The sequence below is a fragment of the Drosophila erecta genome, unplaced genomic scaffold (genome assembly GCF_003286155.1).
Source record: "Drosophila erecta strain 14021-0224.00,06,07 unplaced genomic scaffold, DereRS2 tig00000092-arrow-pilon, whole genome shotgun sequence".
Lineage (NCBI taxonomy): Eukaryota > Metazoa > Arthropoda > Insecta > Diptera > Drosophilidae > Drosophila > Drosophila erecta.
The window spans coordinates 14,467,271-14,490,969 of NW_020825207.1; the positions used below are offsets into that span (position 1 = coordinate 14,467,271).

Genomic DNA, 23,699 nt, shown 5'->3' on the forward strand with positions numbered 1-23,699 from the left:
TTATATAACTCCCTGTTACATTGTGAAACATTGTCAAACAAGACTGCATGCCAAAAACATGACATAATGTATGGACTCTGAATATAAGTGTAAGTTTGCTGATTGGTGGTTCTTCAGCTAGAGCTGAATTGGTTGTAAGTTGAATATTTCTTGCCGTCTTCAAGAACCACAACCATGTTGAGAAAACAACTCTATATTTCGAATTTTTACGAAATTTTATTACACATAATCCCAGTTTTAAACAAAATTGGTGTTTATCTAAGATTATAATTATTACATTAATTTTTGTGTTATTTTAAAAACTGAGGAGGAGCTCCATGTGGGTTGATTTGGTCCGTAGCATTTTATTATAATCAAGTAGAATCCGGAAGGAACAATATCTGGCAACCCATCGCCGTCGATCACGCATTTGTTGCCGAAATAAGTCTTCTTTGGCAATGGCGGTTGAAACTTTCCCTCGAATTGCGGAATATTGGAGCAGTGCTTAAAGTTCTTCATTGACACATCCTTGTAATAGGTGTTCAGATGGTCGTAAAGCGATTGCTTGGGAATGGCCCAAGGAAGCAGCTTGTAATCGCTGGCATCCCCCGTGGAGCTTCGAAGGACATGGGCCTCGACCTGCAGAAAGATCTCAATCCTGTTACACAGGACTACCGACTACATCAGGAAGTACACCTACCATGGTTTCGTCAGTCGTATCGTAGTTCCAGTCTATCTTGGCTGTCAGTCCAAACAATCCGCGATTAATGCGCTCAATCTTGACATCTAATTTTATTAGACTCTCGTCGGATGAGTTGGTTTCGATCGATATGGGTTCATAGTTCCATTTGCGCTGGAAAATTCTTCAAAATATTACACGATATGTGGAGGACATTAATACTGAACCTACCGTTTTAACCGATGTTTGACACTCGCTTATAAGCAAGAGTGCTATACAAATTTCAACAATGAAACACAGGAAAGACATCATCAGAATATGAATCTGAGCAATGGGACATGGGGCTTTATGCTTATATAGCCAGGGCCATAGATAAAATATGTGCACCTTGTCATGACATTTTATCATACCTATATAATTACTACTTTTAACACAAATTTAATACGTGTACTGCATTGAAACACAAAAGCTTCCGTCAACTATTCAAACAATATGGATCATTTTAGATATGTTTTTCTTTTTGGTTTATTTATGACATTCTGTGTATTATATTTTATGGAGAAACGATTTCAAGTTCGCTAAAAAACCTATTCGAGCACGCTTTTTGGACTTTAAAAATATTTGGCAGTATTTGATTAGATGATATTTATCGTACCTCATACTTTTTATTGGTACATAGCTAAAACATTGTGTTTATTATTTTAAAAATTCCTACAAAACTCCATGATGGTTGATCCGGTCCAGTACAATTAAATATAATCTTATAGAATCCGGGTGGCACCATATCTGGCAACCCATCGCCATCGATCATGCATTTGTTGCCGAAATAGGTGTTCTTTGGCCATGGCGGTTGGAATTTGCCCTTGAACTGCGGCATATTGGAGCACGAAGCAAAGTTCTTCATCATCATATCCTTATAAAAGCCGTTCAGATAGTCGTAAAAGCTTTGCTTAGGGATAGACCAAGGGATCAGCTTATAGTCGGACTCATCGCCCGTACTGCTGCGGTAGACAACACCATCCACCTAAGGGAAAAGGATGTTGTTATAGGTGGTAAAATCCTTACTGAAATTTCTTACCATGGTCCTTTCTGTTACGTCATAGTTCCACTCCACCCGGGCTGATACTCCGTACTGTCCACGCCCTATGCGAACAATATTGGCCTCTAACTTTATTAAACTTTCATCCGAAGAGGTGGTGGAGACCGATATAGGTTCGTAGTCCCATTTGCGCTAGAAGAAATGTTTAATATAATTCGCCAGGTTAACTAACAGGTGAACTAACCGCTGCTTCGCATCTACTGATTAGCAGCAATGCCAACAATATTAGGACTGACGGGTAGCCGGAATCCATTTGGCCAATATGAAACTGGATAGTAATGTGCTGTGTTTTTATAGTCTGGCCAAATGACTGTTAACACGTTGCACAACATTGTTATCAGATTTTTACAGGCACGGGGATATTTCACAAACTAAAAATATTGTACATAGTAATAAATGTACAATGCTGATCGATTTGATTACGCCAGAACGATTCCACAGGGAAGAACCTCCAGTGAGTTAAATGGTTTCCAATTATTCAGGTTTTGCATATAGAAAAGTGCAAAAAAAAGAAATTTGTAGTCCTTTATTAATAACCCATTAATATTACTAGATCTAGAACATTTTGTTAGTTACTTTCATAACTGCTGTGAATCCCCACGTGGGCTGTCCGGGACCAAATTTAGTGAGTACAATCTTGTAGAATCCGGGCGGAGCGATTTCCGGTAGTCCATCACCATTGATCTTGCACTTGTCGACCTTATAGGTCTTTCTTGGCCAGGGCGACTGAAATTTGCCTTCGAATCTGGGGAGATTGGAACAGTGGCCGAGGTTTTTGATGACCACATCCTTATAATAGGTGTTGATGTAATCAGAGAAGGTCTGTTTAGGGATTGCCCAGGGTAGCAACTTGTAATCACTCTCGTCGCCCGTATTGCTGCGATACGCTTGGCCCTCAACCTAGTCAAGATATTGACTACTAAATCAAATGTAATACATAATTTTTGATTACCTACCATAGTTTCCTCATTCGTGTCATAATTCCACTCTAAGGTGGCCGAAATTCCGTAATCTGAACGCCCCAGACGAACGACTTTAGCTTCAAATTTTAACTTGCTTTCATCCGAAGAGGTTGTGGTAAATGATACAGGCTCGTACTCCCATTTACGCTAGAAACGTTAGAATCAGTAAGTGTTTAAAGTAATTTGTATGGCAAAACCTACTGCTGCTCCTGCCAAATGAAGAAATAAACACAGAATCCCGATTCTAGTTGGGACTGCAAAAAAGTTGGAAGCTGCCATTTCGCTAGAATTGGACTCGATACATTCAGTGAAAGCCCGACCCTTATATACCGCATTACTAATCTGAATTGGACAAACTCACGAACCTACAATGTATGCTAGATCTTTACAATATTTGCGATCACTTAATCTGACTGATGTCAAACATTGTATTCCGTAAAACGAACAGTAACGTGTTTGTAATTGACCAATAATTAAGATTGTAAGTGTCTTTGATACTGATTTTATTGATATTTATGCCAACTACTTTCTACATGATATATAACGTATATAGTATAGGTACATTAAGTAATACATAGAAATGCGATCGCCCACGTGGAATCAGACAAGTTTGGTGGATATCTTCACAATGAGAATGAATCCCCAATCCACGGGATTCATCATGGTGAAATTGACCTTGTAGTACCCCTCAGGAACAATGTCCGGAAAGCCATCACTGTTTGCCACACACTTGTCCAAGACGTACGTATTCTGTGGCCACGGAGGCACGAATTTGTCCTCAAACTTGATCAGATTCGAGCAACCGCCCAGATTTGGTATCACTACGTCCTTATAGTGGTTGTTCATGAACTCGGAATATGGCTGTTTCGGAATGCTAAGGGGGATAATCTTGTAGTCGTTTTCTTCTCCGGAGCTGCTTCGATAGGCCGATGCTTGAACCTGCAAGTTGTTCATAAGTTATTTCTTCTCAATATTGAATAGGTTTTATTAGCATCTATTAATTCATGATTATACATATTATTAAGATTTAACAATACATAATACATCGTGCTCACCATGGTATTTTCGTCTGGCGTGTACTTAAATTCGATGTTGGCCGAAATGGCATATTCTCCCCGGCCAACTCGGTCCACTTTGGCCTCTATCTTCAGCATACTTTCATCCGTAGAGTAGGTTTCAATAGATAGAGGTTCGTAGTCCCACTTGCGCTGTTAGATCGAGCAATAGATTTTATAAAACTTCAACGCTGGGGTTTGAGTTGAGTTTGTTACCTTTCCATTGCACTGGTCCACGATCAAAAGTATTAATACTCCTCCAATTGAAAGCAACAGCGAACGTGGTAGCATTTTGGCACAAATTCAACTAGGCTACCAGATTTTATGATTTATATAGCTAGGGTTTTATATATATCTACGGTATGTTGAATGTTTTTGGCTTGTTTTCCCTTTATCAGTTTGAACAACTGCCAATTTGGGATAGCAACAAGCACGCCATGCTAATGTTCTCGTTTGTTAAATATATAAAAATTAAATCTACACTTCAATTGGTGATATCAATTGTACATGTTGTACAATTGCAAATTGTACATATATTTGAAGTGAATTTTTACATTTATGAATTGATTTTTAAACGAATCTTACTCTTGCGATATTCAAAGCCCAAGAGTCTTAATTTCTGAACCCTCAATGGATCGATAATTCTTGAATTCCCTGGTGGGAATCAGGGAAGTATAAACAGCTCCCTACTTCCCAATCTACTTGTGTGTAACTCATTAAGTTCGAGATCCACAAAGGGAAACTCGTAACTCGTAATTGAGGACAGCAAATTGCTGGTGACACGAACAAAAGATCTGTTGAGGGAATGAAGTCATAAATTCCAGACCCCGTCAATGGACTGAAAGGGGCGCACACACATTTCCTTCAAGTGATCAATATATTGGAAAGGCAATTGAATGTGTCTACTATCCCGGGATCGAGATCAGCTCTCCCTCCCTCCCTCCCTCCCTCCTCGACTCGAGTTCCCTCCATCGGAGGCTCGTTTTCAGACCGTTGCCTAAGTGGCATGATCGCCACTTGAGTTGCCAAGCACTTGGAAACATCTCGTTCTGCGGCGGTGTGGCATGCCACAAGGAAAATAATAATACAAAAAAATGGAAAAGAACCGAAAAGGGAACCCGCTGCACTTAATTTAATTGAACGCCGAGCAGCCGCCGCCTCCAGCGTATTGAGCCTAAACAGCCGCCGCCAACGCAACGCAATCGCAATCGCATGGGTTGCGCTTGGGGAAAATCAAATTATCGCGATTCGAGCCGAATCAAAACAGAAACAAGAGTCAAGAATTATTAGCGAAACGCAATTTCAGTCTGTATTTTTTTTTGTATTTTGTGCTGGAACAATGGGGATCACAATAATAGTATGCTGCCAATTGTGTATAAATTACGTATAAGGGATCAAAGAGATAGCTATTTGCACACATAGAGTGGTCAAAATAATAGAAAGGCAATGGCTTAAATATGGGATTATCGGCTTATATCTATTAATAGTGCCCAAGTAACCAAGATTTCACAGGAAACTCCCATAACATCCTTTATCTGGTTATGCAAGAGTTGAAATGCTTCTATTCGTGATGAGCATCACTATTCTTTTTACCACAACTGTATACTGTATCTGCGTGTGTGTCAGATGCTGGGCCTTTAGCCATTCGTTCTCTTCGTCTCCGCTTGTTGGCTGCTGTGGTTACGATCCATTCTGGATCAAAAACGCTAATAAAAGCGCACTGGCAACTCCCCGGAGGCGTTCATTTAGCAACCGCAGAGGATCAATCTTGTACAACAACCATCTTGTGAAACAAAAAAAGATACAACAGCCCAAAAAAAACCAAGCTGATGACGATGAAGCCAAGCGATTCCGAACGATCTGAACGGCGGCCAATGTTTTCGACGATGTTAGCGTAAATCTTTAGCCTCACTGCCCCTTGTTCTTCATTGGCTTCTTCATCATCTTGGGGACTTTGAGTTCTCCTGCTGATTCTCAGTCTGCCAGCGATGACGTGATTTGGCTACACTTTCTGAAAACTAGCTCTTGGTTGTTAAAGCGCATCAATTCACCTTAGCTCATCAGTTACTCAAGTATAAACTTCTCTTAGTCTGTTACCAAGAATTGGTCTACACGTTTGGATCCAAATAAAAGACCTATAAATATGTTTTTATAATTATTTGTAGTATTATGCATAAGTTACTCGCATGAAACTAGCTATTTCTGATAGTTGCATTCGCATCCAGTGGATTTTCTTGGGTACTGCCCCATGTTTAGTACGTGCGGACAGGAACTTTGGCCATAACAAGAAGACGCTGTCAGTTGCCTCTGCCATTCTAGTATCTTTTCCCTGACTGAGCACTGGAGAAGTGGGGAGCAGTGTTATGGTATCGGAGCTTGGCCGCAAACCCAATTTAAAACACGACTTGAACGCTGACCGGCGCTGTCTTTGTGCCGGTGGCCCGTCAGCCAGTCAGCCAGTTTCTACCTGGGCTTGCCAAGTTACCTGGTTACCTTCTTCCATGCCCCTGATGCCCTCCGCAAAAACTTGGAACCTGGTACGTCGGTCGCATTCGGTGGAATGTCGATCGCACGATGGAGCAAAGTGGCGGGGGCTATTAGTAATTTATTGATTTGTCTAAATTATGGTGTGTTTCAATCTTCGTGTTCGTTGGCGGCGTCTGTGAAAAGTATCGGCAATGGATGTTTTTGGTTTTGTGTTATTTTTTCTCTTTCTCTTTCACTTTTGTTTTTTTAATGCTTTTTTGTTCGTTCGGGGTTTAACCCCTTGTTGGCACGTTAATGCCACATGCCACAACTCGCAGTGCCACCCACATGGTGCGGAGAGCGTGTGGAGTGCGTAATAGCGGATTATACGGTGTCCGAGTGAAGGGGCTCAGTGGCGAATAAAAGATGATTGCCATGGGAACTGGAAAGCGCTCTTGTCCGGGCTCAAAAACTCGCATTTGGATGAGATTAAATGCGGTAGTAAAAATTCGTAATGCGTGGGCTGCTTTTATTGTCGGGCCGAGCGCAGTCAACAACTCAATTAATTAAGTTTCAGTATTCCGTATTCAGAATTCAGTATGAAAATGCGAACATAGCTCGGGTGACACAAGCAAAAACAAAAGCAAAAAACACACAAGTTGGCAGAAATATAAAAATCCATCGTCGGCCCACACAGAAAAAACGTGTTTTGCTGTCTGTGCCACTTAATTATCATAAAATGTTAAGCACATGCAAATTTAATTGTTGTTGCTGCTTTAAAGTCGTACGAAGCGGAGAAAAATTGAATGAATCAACAGAGATTCATGCAAACCAATCAATCAATTTAATTGACGAAGTGGCAGTGGGCACAAAAACTGTCGACTAAGTGCCAAAAAAAACACAGTATCATAATAAAACTGATTTCCCCATTCATCCAATTAGTACTGCTTACATATGGTTAATAAATGGAAACATAATGTTTAAAATAACCTTCTAGTGCTATCTAAATTTCTAGAAAACTGTATAGCCTCTTTTGTGTATTTTTCTCAGTTATAGAGAGCATTAGCTTATAAAGCCTAGAAAAACATAAAGCTAAGCCTAATAGTCGACAACTGTGCTTGACATTTGTTCTGGCATTAATGTTCATTTGCATGGAAATAAATAAATAAAAAAAAAATAGCGCTAAGTAGTGAGCTGGAAACGATGACGTCAACGTTTTCGGTGTGCCATAGACGTGTAGACGTGTAGAAACCCTCATAGAATTCCCAGAGTCGTCGCCACTGACGTTATCTAATCGCCAATCGGAACGGCAACAGCTACTGTGCTCGCGCAGCAAATGTTTAAATCATATACCCCATATTGGGTGGCACTTGAGATCGGTGGGAGTAGTCGCCGTGATACTCGTATACCAGAAAGGCCGCCGGTTGGTTTCGTTATCAGTGCGAGTATCAGTAAATTGTGCAAAAGTGCCTTAATTACCAGGTCGTTAAGGGGTCTGCTACCCCCTGTGCCCCCCTCCCCCACCTTCTATAAATACTACTATAATATATATGTGTATGTATGTATCATGACCCCAGACAAGTGCATGTAAATCACAGGCACCCATGGTTTATAGTTAACCTCAAACACGTTGATTGGCGGCGATCGCCGCCGATAAGCGGCAATTGAATTGAGCACTTGAAAGAGCGACAATGCTCTAATCTTGTCGACCACTTGGAGCACTTGGATCGAGTGGGGCAGCACTTTTCATTATAGCGTTAACCGTATATCAGCCAGATTGCATTGCCACAACTAATCGTACCCTCTGCTCTCGCTCCATCTTGCAGTTTTGAAAATGAACCATTTGGCCCGAGGGCCGAGGCCCTGTGTCTCCCTGCGTCGTTGCCTGGATAAGAAGTCAACAGTTCGTCACACAAGGCAGCGCCCGAGCTCATCGCCACCAGCCATCAGTGTCATCCGCATCCGCATCCGCGCCAGCAATCGCAGCACCTGCCCAAGCCATCCGATCAGCTCATCCGCCGACTGCACGTTCCTAGGCACTACTGGTAGTACTTTGGGCCGCCCGCGCAGTGCGGCCGCCCGATCGTTTGCGTCTGCATGGAGTCAATGAGACGTAACGAGGCGAACACTAGCCACCACCCGAATAAGGTGAGCAAGTGCCCTATACCGTACTCGGGAAACTATCCACACAACATTTCACAAGTGTTTTAATCAATCATACTCGGGTATTGATTTCTTATCGGTAACTTTTTCATTTGAAACGTATTTCAACAATAAATTGGTTTAATACAAAACTAAAAACAAATGTATGCATATCTTATGTAGATATGTATATAAGCGAATACGTTAGTCGAGCTATTTTTGACTGTACTATATTATACTTTTTTATTGAAAGTAATATAAGCACTGCTCAGCTATAGCTTATATATGATCTTTAATAGTTGGTAACACTGTTTACTTCCCTCCACTATATAAGAGAGTAATTATTTTATTGTCATCATTTTTGCCCACTCGAGTGCCTTTTTTTTCGGGCTAGTTTCTCAAGTAGCCACTACACTTTTGCAGTGTGCGATAAGCGAAAGTGGCGATAACGAACTGAACAGCCAACTACACGCTATACTGTTTTATGCATATATTGGTTTATTGGGTCAGTCCAGGAAACTGATTTATTAGTTAAAAGGGCTGAATAAAAAACCACAACCGAGATCAACGGGCAGTGTTTTCCAACACTTAAAGCGTTTTGTTTTGTTTGCCTTCATCTCTCCGCCGCCTCTCTCCGCTCTCAAATTCTCGCTCTCCCTCTCTTCGCCCGTTTTCGGTGGTTGCTCTCCGGCTCTTTTCTCTTCTTCTTCATTTTTTTTTTTTTTTTGGTTTTCCGTTCAGTCTCATCCGCCAAACGAAAAAGGACGCCGCGGAGAAGGCTCGCGCAAAATAATCGAGAGAAATACGACGTTGCTTATTTATTTATTGTTTTCGTTTTTTGTTTTACTTGTAAATTAAAACGTTAAAAATATGCGCACGCACTAAACTATGAACTAATTATGGTTATGGAATGGAAAAGAAGTTGGCAAAGGTAAAGAGCGAAAGCGGCAAAAGAAATAACAATTTCGGTACGAGTCTTTTTTTTTTGAGTTTTCTTCACATGCCCTACTCCTCACACTTACGCACGCACACCCATACATAAGCTGCAACTTATTTTGTTGAATTTCTTTTTTTTTTTTGTGCAATCGCAGGTGGCCCTGAATAGCAGCAACGTAGCAACGGAAAGCAATATTAAGAATAATAAATTGTTAGCTAATTTAAGTGCGGCAGGAGCAGCTACAGCTACAACGGCAACAACAGGAACAGCAACAACAACGACGGCGACAACGGCGAATCAAGCGCTGAATTTCAATAACAAAACGAAGGCAACAGCAACAACAAACGCGGCCGCAGCATCGGCGAATAATCGGCACAATAACAACAACAATTCCAGTGCGATCAAGAAGCACACAAATACGAGTAAGTAACTGCAAATCTCTCGCTGCCTCTCGCTTTTTTTTTTATCAACAGAGGCGTTGCAGCATTCGTTTTCAGGGGTGAAATATTAAGTTACAACAAAAAGGGTTTTCACACACACTGAACTGTATAGAAAATGATACTCATTTACTTGCTAATTTCATTTTTTTTTTTCCAAATTATACCACCGTATTATAAGGTATTTAGCAACTCACGCCCCGAAAACAAATCCCCCTTTGTACGCCACTGCACTCTATGCACTAATGCGACAACACTAATCTAATCCATCTATCCTTTTCCGCAGAACAATTAGCTGGCAAGAGCCCCGCTTGCAACTCCTCCTCCTCGTCGCTCTCCTCGTCGAGCAGCTCCAACTCGAGCGAGTCGAAGGACACGAACTTTGAGTACGAGGACGAGTGGAACATTGGCGGCATACCAGAGCTGCTGGACGACTTGGACGCGGATATTGAGAAGTCCGCGCATTCTTCGGGTGGTGGCAACCAGGCTACCGCGCTAAATGCCAAGCAAGCAAACAGCTCCTCCACATCATCCTCCAAGGGCGGCGCTTCATCCTCGTCATCCTCAGCAGCAGCGGCGGGATCCTCATCGTCGCATAAAACGCACAAAACCACATTGCACAGCAATTTGTCGGCCACATCGCCAACCACAATTAAGTTCACACGCCAGCCGGTGGCCATTGGCGGAGCTAACTCCTCCTCATCCTCCTCAGCAGCTGCGGCGCCCAGTGGTGGCAGTGCGAACGTGGTGGCCAAGGGATCATCTTCCTCCTCGTCCTCCACATCTTCCTCATCTTCGGGGAAGCATCACCACCATCACCACCATCACTCAAACTCGAGCAGCAGTGGGAGCAGTTCCAAGGGCTACAAGTCCGCTTTGGTGGCTCAACTGAACAGTCCGAGTCCACTGAATAGTAACTCCAAGTCCCTGAGTGGATCGGGGAGTGGAAGCGGAAACACAAACGGAGCAGCGGGAGCTGGAGCCGGCACCACATTGTCATCCTCGACATTTGCCGGTTTCTCCAAGGGCGGCAGTTTAGTGTCTTCGTCGGCAGGAGCAGCAGCAGCTTTAGCGGCTGGCAGTGGACAACAAGGCTCTAAATTCTCCGCTGGCGGCATGTCCTCGCAAACGGGCAGCGGCAGCGGCGGCAACAACAATAGCAACAGCAACAACAGCAGCAGCGGAAGCGGAGGCAGCGGCTCGGGCAACAGCACAGGGAACACCGCCAGCGGTAGCGGGAACAACAACAGCACAAGTGCCGGTGGGCCGCCGAGTTCGCAAGGCGGCAACAGCGGAAACGGTAGCGGTAACAGCTCCAGCTCCTCCAGTGGCAAATCGAGCGCAAAGATGTCCATAGACCACCAAGCGACGCTCGACAAAGGACTCAAAATGAAGATCAAGCGCACCAAGCCGGGCACCAAAAGCTCGGAGGCCAAACACGAGATTGTGAAGGCCACCGATCAGCAACAGAACGGAGCCCTGGGCGCCGGATCAAATAACTCGGCCAACGAGGATGGGAGTTCCGGTTCCAGTTCCACCAACACATCTTCCCTGGGGAGCACCAATTCATCGAGCAGCACAAGCAGCTCCTCCTCCAGCAGCGGCAGTTCGTCGAGCGGCAGTAAGAAGCACCTAAACAATGCCAGTACCAGTAGTAGCTCCTCCTCTTCCGGTGGGGGGAGCCAAAACAATGCCGGTGGTCATGCTAGCGGAGGGGGATCCTCCGGTGGCAGTCAGTCTACGCCGCAGGGCACTAAACGCGGAAGTTCGGGTCATCGGCGCGAGAAGACCAAGGACAAGAACGCACATTCCAATCGCATGTCCGTGGACAAGTCAGCAGCTGCTGCATCAGCGGCCGGCGAGAAGGATACTCCTGAGAAGTGTTCCGGTGCGGGAGCTGGTGGATCTCCCTGTTCATGCAACGGAGAGGTGGGAGCTCCTTGCTCTCATCATGCCTGCATACGCCGTGCCGCACACATGTCCAACTCCGGAGGCAATGCTAATTCGAGTGCTGGCACTGGGCAATCCGGTGGTTCATCCTCCATGTCTGCAGTGCCACCGGGTGTGTTCACACCTTCAGCGGGCTCTCCATCCGCCGGCTCACCGTCGACCGTGGTGCCTGCGGCTGCCTCACTTCTGGCGGCGACCGGAGCAGCCCCCTCCTCCGCCTCTCAAATGGCCAGCAGTAGTGCCGGCGGCGTGGGTGGTTCGGGAGGAGGTGCCAATGCACCCGGACCGCCGGGAAAGGAGTCGGCCGGCGGCATCAAAATCTCCTCGCACATTGCCGCCCAACTGGCAGCAGCGGCCGCTTCCAATAATTTCAGTGGGAGTGGAGCGAACACAAATCAAGGCCAGAACAACACCTCTGGCGGCAACGGCGGTTCGGAGAGCAAAGCAGCGGCGGCGGCTCAGGCCAAGTTAATGGCACCCGGCATGATCTCAGCCACCATGCACCACACGATCTCGGTGCCGGCGGGCAGTACAGGAACAGGCGACGACGATACCAAATCTCCGCCTGCCAAAAGGGTGAAGCATGAGGCTGGCGCTAGCGGAGCAGGCGGCGGCAAGGAGATGGTGGACATCTGCATTGGCACCTCGGTGGGCACCATCACCGAACCGGACTGCCTGGGTCCGTGCGAACCGGGCACATCCGTAACCCTCGAAGGGATTGTGTGGCACGAGACCGAAGGCGGCGTTCTTGTGGTCAACGTCACGTGGCGGGGCAAGACCTACGTGGGCACTCTGCTAGACTGCACCCGACACGATTGGGCTCCTCCAAGGTGAGTTGGTGTGGCTGGGAATTGAGTTGAGGCTTATTGGGTATTTGCTTTTCAAACTGTTTCCAAAATTATTGTAGAGACTAGATAAATGAATAAAGATGCCTTTCAATATTATGTTGCAAGTTGATTTATTTTTATTTTGATTTATCTTTTCTACCCATTTTTTTGGGGATCAGTTTGAAAAAAAGTTTATGCTTTATATACGCGAAACCCAATTAAGAAATCTGAGTGGTGTTTAAGTAAATTTGTCAGCACCTAATCGTTTTACCTTATATTTGCACAAGGCATTTGAACATTTTAGTCAAAACAACCTGATGCAACAGCAATCATTTGCCGTTTGTTTACAGTTGCGATTACTCATTAAGCGCTTAATGTGCCAATCAAGATTCCCACGTTTGTATGTGGTTTATTTTGATTGAAGATATTTGATAGCTGCGGGCATTGCAAACATCGCTAGTTTTGATATTACCGATTACTCATTCATTTTCCTGCCTTCCAGATTCTGTGATTCACCAACTGAAGAATTAGATTCTCGAACTCCAAAGGGACGCGGCAAGCGCGGACGCAGTGCAGGTCTCACTCCCGACCTGAGCAACTTTACCGAGACCAGAAGTTCGGTAAGTAAAGCAGACAGAATTGAATTGTATGCGATGGCTAATGCATATCTCTCCAAATCGTTACAGATTTACTTCTCACACGCGCAGGTGCACTCCAAGCTGCGTAATGGTGCCACAAAGGGACGCGGTGCGACACGCAGTGCATCCGGTAATGCGGCAGCGAACAGCAACAGCAGTTCATCGGGCAACGGAGGCGGGGCCACGCCCAGCACATCGCCAACGGCATTTTTGCCTCCGCGGCCGGAGAAGCGCAAGTCAAAGGACGAGGCGCCTTCACCGCTTAACGGCGACGCCTCAGATGGAGCATCTGGTGGCGGTATTGGCGGTGCTGGTGGAGTGAACATGGTGAACGCCAGTGGCATCCCCATATCGGCCAGCGGCGGTGGCCTGGCCACGCAGCCGCAAAGCCTGCTCAACCCGGTCACCGGTCTCAATGTGCAGATCAGCACCAAGAAATGTAAGACTGCTTCGCCCTGCGCGATCTCCCCAGTGCTGCTTGAGTGTCCCGAGCAGGACTGCAGCAAGAAGTACAAGCACGCAAACGGGCTGCGTTATCACCAGTCTCATGCTCACGGAGCGGGCGGTGGCGCAAGTTCCATGGATGAGGACTCGATGCAGGCGCCCGAGGATCCGGCCACGCCGCCCTCGCCAGGAGTCGCAAGTGGAACCGGATCAGGAGCATCTGTGGCATCATCGGCATTACCAGCGACAGCACCATCAGCGGGTCAGGGAACTGTGCCAGTGTCCCCAAACGCGCCCCTCGCGAATTCAAGCAACCCCGTCACCAATGGCAATGTTGCACCCTCGGCACCAGGTACTGGATCGGTATCTATCGCCGCTCCCAGCACCACTCCCTCTGCGGTAGATACGCAAGCGCCGATCTCTGGTCCCCCACCAGCCACGCCACCAGCTCCAACTCCCATCTGCGCAGTTGCAACACCTGGAGTAGAGCAATCTGCATCATCAGTATTGCCTCTGGGAAATCTTCCACTGACGGCAGGTCCAAATAGCGCGACCCAACAGCAACAGCCTCCTACACAGCAACAACAACCGCAGTTGCTCGTCCCAGGAGGTAGTGCGGCAAGCCTTCAGCAGCAGCAGCAGCAACCAGTGGCCGGAGGCAGCATCACCGCTGGAATCTCCGGACAGGCCCTGTCGCAGCATCAACAACAACTAATGGGTGGACTGCCTGCCATGTTGTCGGACCAGCAGCAGCAGGCCCTGTTGCAGCAGGGAGCACGTAAGTATTTTAAAACCTGTCGATTTTCTTAGCCTTTCCAATGGTGGACAATGAAATCGATTTTGAATGTGGATTTAAGTTATGTCTGACGTACTAATCCATTTGGTATATTCGTTTTAGTTAAAGCGGGAGTTCTGCGGTTTGGCCCGCCAGAGGGAAATCCTTTGCAGCAGCAGCCAGGTCAAACATCGGTTAATCCACAGACACAACAGTCGCCTCCAAGGCCTCCGAGTCATGTGCAGGATCAACAGACGCCATCGGCCTATGCCCAGCAGGCAGGATTGAAGACCTCTCCTGGATTTGGCTCCGTCAGCGTGGGTGCCGCCAGCAGCAAGCAAAAGAAGAACCGCAAGTCACCTGGACCCAGTGACTTTGAGGGCCGTGTATCGCGCGAGGATGTACAGAGTCCGGCCTACAGTGATATCTCCGATGACTCCACGCCAGTAGCCGAACAGGAAATGCTGGACAAGTCGGTCGGCCAGGCGGTGACGGCAAAGCATATCGAATTGATGGGCAAGAAGCCAACGGAAGTGGGCGTTGGTGTACCGCCCGCCCCGGCACCCAACATGTATGTGCCGGGAATGTATCAGTTCTATCCGGCGCAGCAACAGTCAGCACCTCCACCACAACAGCAGCAGCAACAGCCGCAATACATGGTGCAGACAGAGCCAGGCAAACCACCAGGACTGCCACCTGCTTTGACACAAGCTCAGCAGCAGCAGCAATTGCAGCCGGGTGCTCCTCCGCCTACCTCACTTGCTCAGCCCCCGAGTCACTTGCTAGGTCCTCCTGGCCAGCAGTCGGTGGCCGCCCATCTGGCAGACTACAGCGGCAAGAACAAGGATCCACCATTGGATCTGATGACCAAACCGCAGCCGCAGCCGGGTCAGCCGCCTTCTCAACAGCAGCAGCCGGGCCAAATGTCGGGCCAGGAAAACAATGGCAAGGAGGTTGGACCGCCCACCTCGCAGCCAGGATCTCAGCCGCCGCCGGTCAACCTCAGTGCAGTGGCTGGGCCGCCGCCAGGAACCCTGCCACCCGGTTTGGGTGGTCTCTCGGCTTTGGGAGCAGCCGGTCTAGGTGGTCCTGGACCGGGTAAAGGCATGCCCCACTTCTATCCCTTCAAGTAAGTGTTTGCTCAATCGCTATTTCAGGGTCAGTTGCCATAGCATAACTAACCAATCGTTTACCTCTTAGCTTTATTCCGCCTGCGTATCCATACAATGTGGACCCCAACTTTGGGTCAGTTTCAATTGTTGCTTCAGAGGAGGCCGCCAAACTGAGTGGACATCCTGGTCTGCCACCCAGCTCACAAGCGCAGCAGTTGTCCGGAATAAGCATCAAGGAGGAGCGTCTCAAGGAGAGTCCGAGTCCGCACGACCAGCCGAAGCACATGCCACCTCAGCAGCAGGTAAGTCCTTTTAAACTGCATCATATTTTGGCTAAACTAATGCAATATCATTTTAAATTCCCCGTAGATGATAGCGAGCAAGCTGATCAAGCAGGAGCCGATGACCAAGCAGGAGATCAAGCAGGAGCCAAACTCAAATCCGGGCCAGCAGCATCCGCCTCCGCAACAGCAGCCAGCGCCTCAGCCGCAGCAACAACAGCCGCCACCCCCGCAGCCACAACAGCCGCATGCACTGCATCCCAAGGATCTACAGGCACTGGGCGCCTATCCCGCCATTTACCAGCGCCATTCCATGAGCTTGGCCGTGCAGCAGGCTCGCGACGAGGAGCTGAGACGGTAAGTGAAATATACAACTTGAAAGGGTAGTAAGGAATGCGAAGGTGGGAAACTAACATGTGTATCCTTTTGCATCAGGTATTACATGTTCACGGGACGGCAAAATCAGGCAGCCGTCGCTGCTGCTGCGGCAGCTCAAAACGCTGCCAGTGGAGGTCTTCCACCCCATCCCGGCATGATGCACAAGGATGAACCCGGCATGGGATCGGCGCAGCAACAGCAGCAGCAGCAACAACAGCAGATGCAAATTGCCCAGCAGCAACAGCAGGCCATTCAGCAGCATCATCAGCACCTGCAGCAGCAGCACCAGGCCCAGCAACAGCAGCAGCAACAACACCAGCAGCAGCAGCAACAGCAGCAACAACAACAGCAGCAGCAACAGCAGCAAAAGTTGAAGCAGTCACAGGCGGCTAGTGCGGCGGCCAATAATAAGGCCACCAACTTGACGAAGGATTCCCCCAAACAAAAGGGCGGCGATGACGATCAGCCGCTGAAGGTGAAGCAGGAGGGCCAAAAGCCGACCATGGAGACGCAGGGCCCGCCACCACCACCAACGTCGCAGTACTTCCTCCACCCTTCATACATTTCCCCGACGCCCTTTGGGTTTGATCCCAATCATCCGATGTATCGCAACGTGCTGATGTCAGCCGCCGGGCCGTACAATACGGCACCGTACCACCTGCCCATCCCTCGCCCATACCATGCCCCAGAAGATCTCTCGCGAAACACCGGCACCAAGGCATTGGATGCTCTGCATCATGCGGCCAGTCAGTACTACACCACCCACAAGATCCATGAGCTCAGCGAACGGGCCCTCAAGTCGCCCACCAGCGGCAGCGGCCCCGTCAAGGTGAGCGTCAGCAGTCCCAGCATCGGGCCGCCTCAACAAGGCGGACCCACGAGCAGCGGCCCCGGATCCGGACCAGTTTCCGGCGTCCTCGGCCCCGGCAGCGGTCCCAACCAGCAGCCCGGCTCGGCACCTGGGTCTGCGGGCGGTGTGCCGCTGAACCTACAGCCACCACCCGGAGGAATGGGCCCGGCACCCGGCAGCAAGCCGGATCTGTCCGGCCCGAAAGGACATGGCGGAGTGACGCCCGGTTCGTCATTGGACGGCCACAAGCAGTCGATGCCCGGCGGTCCGCCACCGAACGGGCCATCGGGCAATGGAGCCGTGGGCGGAGTGGGAGGCGCTGCCGGTAATGGCGCAGCGGGTGGCGGCGGTGCAGGTGCCGCCGACTCACGCAGCCCACCACCGCAGCGCCATGTGCACACCCACCACCATACGCACGTCGGCCTCGGCTATCCCATGTACCCGGCGCCCTATGGAGGTGAGTCACAACACAGAGATCTAGTTCAGAATGCTGAATGCTAATCGTTTAAATTTATCATCCTAGCGGCTGTTTTGGCTAGCCAGCAGGCGGCTGCTGTAGCTGTGATAAACCCGTTTCCGCCGGGTCCGTCGAAATGAGATCCACTGAACGGTAACAACGAGAAGAAGGCGTATAACGTAAAGAACAACTAGTGTGTGGAGCGAAAAGTCATGGTGCCCGCCCCATAGTGCATTTGCTATTTTCTGAGATCCCCAGACAGACAGACAGACACAGAGTGGGAGAAGGATAAGGCTTTGTTCCCCGTTGGATTCCAACTTCTTCCCGTCGAAACCTGTCGCAGTCTTGGCTGCCTCCACGAATCCCTACGATGCTGATGCATCGGCGGTCGAGGAAGCGAGAGGAACACAGAATCGACTATTTATATGCATAAGTATTTTTTGATGTTTCGTTCGATGTGGTTAACTATAACTAGCCTAAGGTATCACTACTATTACCACATACAACCTATACATATATAAATATATATAGCATAACTACATATAGCGACTTTTTCCTAAGTGTATTTGCATCTGCATATAGATATCTATATTTATATTTATATCATACGAGAGAGGCGTAATCCGAACATGAACAAACAACAAACAAACAGATTACATGAAGCATAAACAAAAAGTGAAAAACGAATCAAACTCGATACTGTAGTGTGTTGATTTCTTTGTAAAAAATATATACTAAACGAAAGGGATATGAAATTAAGAAAAGAGCAAACTGTATGGATATTGTTTAACTAAATGATTAAATTATGCAAGTAGAACGTACAAGATTAGCATTTAGCGTGTGTATTAATTATCCTTATCTGTGTTGCGGATGGAGCTGCGCGGGATTTGCATCTAAAAGACAAATTGGGCGCGCCGCCCATTCAATTCTTATAAATATAAATATATATTATGTGTATCTAAATCTATATCTGTGTGTGTACTACTCGTATCCGTAGTTTCTACGTTATAAGTTCTCCGTGAATGACTACGATGAATTTTTCGGCCAGCAGCCGCACATTAATTTTAATTGTTTCTAAGCATCAATTTGTACTTTAAATATTTATACGCATATGCATATATGATATGATATCGATGGCGATGGCGAGATATATATGTAATTAAAGGATTATCTATGTGAATGTGGGTGTGTAGTAGTTCACTAGCCGCTTCATAGACTCTACACGCGTGATTTATGGCACTTAATGTTCTTTAGCCTAAGCCCCCAAAACTGAACGAGAATCCCGACCCTCGAAACTCCCGCTTCCTATCCCAAATACACATTGATTCTTTAGAATTTATAAATAAAACAAGTATTGAATGTAAATATACCTTAAAGCGAGTCTTTTGTATTGTAAATTAGTTCCGCTGATTGATTTGGTGGCCCTGCTTAGTGCTTTGCCACCAAGTTCGTGTTATAAACATTAATGCATCGTATTGTAATGTACTATATGTGTTGGCAGCATTTGCTGCGAACCGCAAACGAAATGAAAGCGAATTACCGATTAATAGGAATTTGAATTATGTCTTCATGTGTAGATCAGCGCGTGTTTTCCTTACATCCATTTAGAGTCGCTAGGTTTTTTGACATTCTCAATGCAATTTGTAATCAAATCATAGGAAGCATTTGACTCACGGATACAAACACACAACATTACAATTGAATGGGGTTTAACAAATTACCATAATGGCTTATGCAAAGGTACAAGCAGAGTTTTATACAAATTATGTATTTTAGAGAAGGGTGATGGAAAGATGAAGCGCATTGAATTGAATTCGAAACAATGAAATTGTATCTAAGCAAAGAATGTAATCCACAAAACGGCTAACTAAAGCTAAATCAAGCATTCAAATATGGACGAATATGAACAAAACACATAACTAGCGGCTAAGAAATTTCAACAAAATATAGTACACATATTTAAAGTATACAGAAAATTATAAAAAACAAAAACAGCTTTAGATGTGAATAAAAAATATGTAATTAAATCAAAACCTGCGCTCTTCAATTGATCCTCATTTGTTTGGGTCTAGGGGAATATCTAACTGATTAATAATAAACGTTATTGATGGGAATGAAGTCTTTTTTAATATCATAAGTTAGTAACGAATTAATCTAGTCATGTTTATGCACTGCCCAGGGGTATGATGAAGCTCATATAGTCCGCTGTGGCACCCCAAGCTGTGCGATTTGTCTGGAATATTATTATCCAAGCAGTCAGTACTATCAGCCAGAACAAAGTTCCCACTGCGGAGTATATAACATCTGGCGGAAGGAAGAAATTATGGAATATTGGATTATACTGCATAGGGATTAATCTATACTGTTACTTACATCTCTTTATCTGGCTCTGTTCAGAATATGGTGGCTTGTGGAAGGCCTCTGTGAAAAACCAGCAAACGTTTATGGCCCACACAAATGGCAGAAATGCAAAGCCAGCTAAGTTTAAGCAAAGCAGTGAGTAACTTGGTTAAAAACAATCCATTCATATTGGGTAGTAACTCTTACCAAAGAAGTATTTGCGACACAGCTCCAGTTTTCGCGGATTTGGTGCCTTCGATATGTCCATGATTAATCCTCTCCAGGTATGTGGGTGGGTGCTACTTTGTTTTCCAATGTGTTTGCGCCCCAAGGATGGTTTTTCGTACTTTAATGTTAATTTTAAGTGAATAAAGTTCAATGCCTTTGTTTGAAACACTGTCGGCACTCAATAGTTTTTATAATTTCACTTTACCTTTTGCTTTTGTTGATTTTTGTTTTAGTTTTTAGTCCATTGAAGCGCAATCGATATCGATATGCTATCGAAACAGAGGTGGGCTAAACTGTGACTTTTTGATCACTGTTTCCTTTGCCAAAATCTAAAGTAAATAATGAAAAACTATAGTTTAGATGCTTTACTACACTTGCACGTTACGTGCGAATTATTATTTTTAATATCTTGTGTTCTTTGCTTAAAACGCCAACTAAACTGTTACATATTAAACCCCATCAGTGTTGCAAAACCCCCAAAACCGGACGGTCGATAGGTGACCCTGTCCCATCACTATTTTAGCACACACCGCGTAAAAGCGACGCCGATTTCAATTTTCAACGAAAAACGAAAAGTGTGATAAAGACCAGGATACGATGGGTGACGTAGACGATTTTGATTCGCTGTCCAATGCGGAGCTGCGCGCCAAGATGCTGGCCCAGGGGCTGCCCAACATCCCCGTGACGGACAGCAGCCGGAAGGTGCTAGTGAAGCGTCTGCGCGCCTCCATTGGCGGCCAGGCGTCGCCGGCTCCCAGTCCCAAGAAGAGCAGCAGGCGGGAGACCCTGGCTCCCGCAGCTACGGCTCCATCTGCTCCGGCGGCAGCCTCCACGCCGGTGGACAAACTGGATGGCAACAAGGTGGCAGCCGCCACAAAGGCTCGCCGCACATTGACCACTGCAGATGGCAAGGAACCAGAGCGTCGACGCCTCGAGGAAGCCGAACGGCGTCGCCCCGAGGAGCCTGTGGCCGCCAGAAGGCCAACAACTGCTACTGCTGCTGCTGCTGCTCCTCAACCCATACAGACCCGGCGCACTTCCACCACTTCCTCTGGGCCTGAGAGAAAGGTAGTAGAGACCTCGAGAAAGCCACAAACCATTGTCGAGGAACCGGCTTCGTCGAAGCGCGCCGATAGGGAGGAGAAATACCTTCTGGTCAACTCCCTAATTGTCCTTGAGTCCGATGACGAAGAGGACGAGCAGCTAGTCCAAGCTGCAGATCTGGTGGAGCAGCAGCACGCGGCCAGGCAGAAGACCGCGAAGCTCGCAAGCAGCGGGACCACAACCTACGAGTACAAAAGCAAGGTTGTGGAACCTCCACGCCGACAGGTGTATGAAAGCACAGCAGCTCCTGTGTTGCCTCCACCTGTGCCATCTGCCAGAGCGCAGGCCGCCAGTTCCGCTAGGTCCTATGACTATGGGAGCAATGCAGCCCCCGGTCGCTATAGCAGTTTTGTGCGTACTGCATCCCAAGGCTATGTGACTGCCGAGGCTCCATCGGTGCCCTCCTACTCATCCAGCTATAAGCGTACCTATGCCAACGAGTTGAGCGACGACAATGAGGCGGAAGAAGATCAGTACGAAAGCACTTTTGCCAGGAATCTAGCTCGTTTGAGAGCCGAACGCATTGGAGATCGCAGCAGCCCGTATAACAGACGCACTCTGGCCAGTGGAAACGTAGGTAGCGGCCCTCAGGGCTATGAGCCTCTGGCCAGACGCTCTTTGCGTCCAGATGACAACAGCGTTTCCGTGGCCTTCAACCGTTGGTGGAACAGCCTGGAGCAGAAGTACCACGTCAAGTCGAAGCTGTTTATTCTACTTGTCGTCCTTTTGATAATCGGCGTTTATTGGGTATTCTACTGACCTGCATCATTGTTCTTATTTCGAATTTGTAATCTAGTTTGTATACCATGTTGGATTTGTTTTGTAAACATGCCCGCCACTGCGGTCATTGTATGAATCTTGTTTCGATGTAACTTGAGCTTGAGATTGACTAGCATTTAAGCTGCGTGTTATCCGTGTTCCAATAAAGCCCACTTGCAGGGAATCGCCACAGTTGAACACTTGCTCAAATGTTTTTTCTCCAAACGGCATCCGATGCACTCCACTTGCGGCAGGTGTTTGCCCAGATCGGATCAAGAAACAGCAGCAACGACGATCGGCTAATGATGGAAAAGTATCTGGAATGCGTGTACAACACTTGTCGGCATGACTCTGACCAAATGGAGGCGCAGTGGCAACCAGGTTCCCCACCTCTTATCTCAGCTAGATTGTTCCTGCTGCGATCTGAAATCCTTGCCTTGCAATCAGAATTAATAAGAATTTTACAAGTCGGGCCGGCGGGCAGTGTGCGTTATTTTTAAATCCTTGCCCGAGTTGGGCTGTTTAATTTTATTAACTGGAAATCGCACTTGCGCGTATTTCTTTATTTTCTTAAGGAAATTTCGCGCCATATTTAGCGGTAACAAGCGCGACCGGATCCGGGTCTGCCTTGCATGCCAGCAATAAGTTATGAAAATTGCAACATCAGTTGCTCGGGGGAAATGCCAGTTGTGCTGGGATGTTGCTGCCACGGCTGCCGCGGCCGCCAGTCGCCGCCGATGATGAATTCCACAAATGCATGGAACAGCCAGGCGGCAGATTCCTTGAAAAACAAAGCCATGGCCCATACAATATATCGTGTGGCTAATAAATACGCCGCGCATTGCTAGTTGCTCTTAATGAAATTAACTTCCAGGAATTACCTACATGGCAGCAGCGATGCAGACGACAACCACGATCACTTTGACGACTCTGGAGTGCAACAAAGCAACTGCAACAGCCGCAGCAATTCAAAAAGGCGACAATGGCTGCTTAGGCAAATGCAACAAGCCAGCGGCCATGGAAATTAAATGGAAGCCTGCAAAAAGTTTCACGCACTCGACACGTTAATAGAGTCGTAGCACCCAGAGCAAGATCAGGTCCAGCAGCAGCAGCTGCAGCGGCAGCAGCAGCAGCAGCACCAGAACCCAGCAGCAACATCAGCGCCCAAGAGCAACACCCGCGACCAGCGGCTTCCCATCTTCGGTTGCCGTTCAAGTGTGACATTCATGGAATATGATTTTATGGCCAAAACCGAAGCTTTTGTCTGCATCACGTTCGCGGCTGGAAGGAAAACAAGGAGTGGGCTAGGAAAGCAGCCGGATGAGGGAATGTGGAGGAGCCTCCGCTGGCTGCTGGGCCAATGACTTCCTCGTTGTGAGCCAATTAAAGACGCTGGTCGTTGTGGTCGCTGCTGAAATCATTTGTAATGCAACGTTTGGAATAATTCACGCGCAAATTGCTTGCGACTCGCGAAAAATATTGCAACATTCCACTGCAAATTTTACGATTATGCGTTTGCACCACAACACAAACTGCTGCTGCTGGTTGCTAGTTGCTGTGGCTAGTTGCTGTTGCTGTTGCTAGTTGCTGCTGCTGTTGCTGTTGCTGTTGTAGCAACACATTCGCTCGTAGGCGCTCACATCACATCAAATCAAATGTAAGCGGTGCCGGGCATTCAACGTTGTCAGTTGCCAGTGCTCCAGATAGATAAATCAGTCGGCTAATTGTTGCAACCTGACCGGTCTCCAAACTGAGCGCCTGGGAGCGTGAACTCTGCTGGGAAGGATGTGGGTACTCCCC

General features: G+C 47.2%; 7 protein-coding genes across 11 annotated transcripts in view; 2 read left to right on the top strand and 5 right to left on the bottom strand.

Moving 5' to 3' along the window:
- LOC6547071 (mucin-19) overlaps positions 1 to 18,292 on the top strand; it is a 77,748-nt gene extending 59,456 nt beyond the window's left edge. For 2 of the 3 annotated variants that reach the window (XM_026980165.1, XM_026980164.1), the window contains exons 3-12: positions 8,067 to 8,388; positions 9,474 to 9,741; positions 10,043 to 12,536; positions 13,036 to 13,153; positions 13,220 to 14,393; positions 14,514 to 15,519; positions 15,591 to 15,804; positions 15,872 to 16,140; positions 16,219 to 17,468; positions 17,535 to 18,292. In XM_026980165.1, the coding sequence (XP_026835966.1) occupies positions 8,338 to 8,388; positions 9,474 to 9,741; positions 10,043 to 12,536; positions 13,036 to 13,153; positions 13,220 to 14,393; positions 14,514 to 15,519; positions 15,591 to 15,804; positions 15,872 to 16,140; positions 16,219 to 17,468; positions 17,535 to 17,608 (6,918 nt within the window). In that variant the 5' untranslated portion in view covers positions 8,067 to 8,337 and the 3' untranslated portion in view covers positions 17,609 to 18,292. Of the gene's footprint in view, positions 1 to 8,066; positions 8,389 to 9,055; positions 9,314 to 9,473; positions 9,742 to 10,042; positions 12,537 to 13,035; positions 13,154 to 13,219; positions 14,394 to 14,513; positions 15,520 to 15,590; positions 15,805 to 15,871; positions 16,141 to 16,218; positions 17,469 to 17,534 lie in introns of those variants that run through there. The other variant, XM_026980166.1, reaches the window with a different exon arrangement.
- Positions 274 to 967, bottom strand: LOC6547083. Its single transcript, XM_026980240.1, has 3 exons — positions 890 to 967; positions 680 to 832; positions 274 to 618 (listed from the first exon to the last, which is right to left on the bottom strand). The coding sequence occupies exons 1-3, from the start codon at positions 965 to 967 to the stop codon at positions 274 to 276; spliced, it is 576 nt and encodes a 191-aa protein (XP_026836041.1).
- On the bottom strand, positions 1,309 to 2,019 carry LOC6547082. The gene is made up of 3 exons (XM_001974618.3): positions 1,942 to 2,019; positions 1,737 to 1,889; positions 1,309 to 1,682 (listed from the first exon to the last, which is right to left on the bottom strand). Exons 1-3 carry the CDS (start codon positions 2,008 to 2,010, stop codon positions 1,338 to 1,340), a joined length of 567 nt encoding a protein of 188 aa, XP_001974654.1. The 5' UTR covers positions 2,011 to 2,019; the 3' UTR covers positions 1,309 to 1,337.
- On the bottom strand, positions 2,289 to 2,892 carry LOC6547081. Its single transcript, XM_026980169.1, has 2 exons — positions 2,714 to 2,892; positions 2,289 to 2,657 (listed from the first exon to the last, which is right to left on the bottom strand). The coding sequence occupies exons 1-2, from the start codon at positions 2,714 to 2,716 to the stop codon at positions 2,313 to 2,315; spliced, it is 348 nt and encodes a 115-aa protein (XP_026835970.1). The 5' UTR covers positions 2,717 to 2,892; the 3' UTR covers positions 2,289 to 2,312.
- On the bottom strand, positions 3,207 to 4,084 carry LOC6547072. The gene is made up of 3 exons (XM_001974616.3): positions 3,991 to 4,084; positions 3,775 to 3,927; positions 3,207 to 3,658 (listed from the first exon to the last, which is right to left on the bottom strand). The coding sequence occupies exons 1-3, from the start codon at positions 4,063 to 4,065 to the stop codon at positions 3,320 to 3,322; spliced, it is 567 nt and encodes a 188-aa protein (XP_001974652.1). The 5' UTR covers positions 4,066 to 4,084; the 3' UTR covers positions 3,207 to 3,319.
- A 1,277-nt stretch (positions 18,293 to 19,569) lies between the features above and the next one.
- On the bottom strand, positions 19,570 to 20,335 carry LOC6547070 (gamma-secretase subunit pen-2). Of its 3 annotated transcripts, none has more exons than XM_026980170.1 (4): positions 20,242 to 20,335; positions 20,016 to 20,154; positions 19,842 to 19,946; positions 19,570 to 19,772 (listed from the first exon to the last, which is right to left on the bottom strand). In XM_026980170.1, the coding sequence occupies exons 2-4, from the start codon at positions 20,074 to 20,076 to the stop codon at positions 19,633 to 19,635; spliced, it is 306 nt and encodes a 101-aa protein (XP_026835971.1). In that variant the 5' UTR covers positions 20,077 to 20,154; positions 20,242 to 20,335; the 3' UTR covers positions 19,570 to 19,632. The 3 variants fall into 3 exon arrangements, with proteins under 3 accessions (XP_026835971.1, XP_026835972.1, XP_001974650.1); XM_026980171.1 differs by having other exon boundaries at positions 20,016 to 20,107; positions 20,242 to 20,312; XM_001974614.3 differs by having other exon boundaries at positions 20,016 to 20,320.
- A 182-nt stretch (positions 20,336 to 20,517) lies between these two features.
- On the top strand, positions 20,518 to 22,097 carry LOC6547069 (otefin). The gene has a single exon (XM_001974613.3). The coding sequence runs from the start codon at positions 20,634 to 20,636 to the stop codon at positions 21,897 to 21,899; it is 1,266 nt and encodes a 421-aa protein (XP_001974649.1). The 5' UTR covers positions 20,518 to 20,633; the 3' UTR covers positions 21,900 to 22,097.
- The last annotated feature ends 1,602 nt before the right edge of the window (positions 22,098 to 23,699 follow it).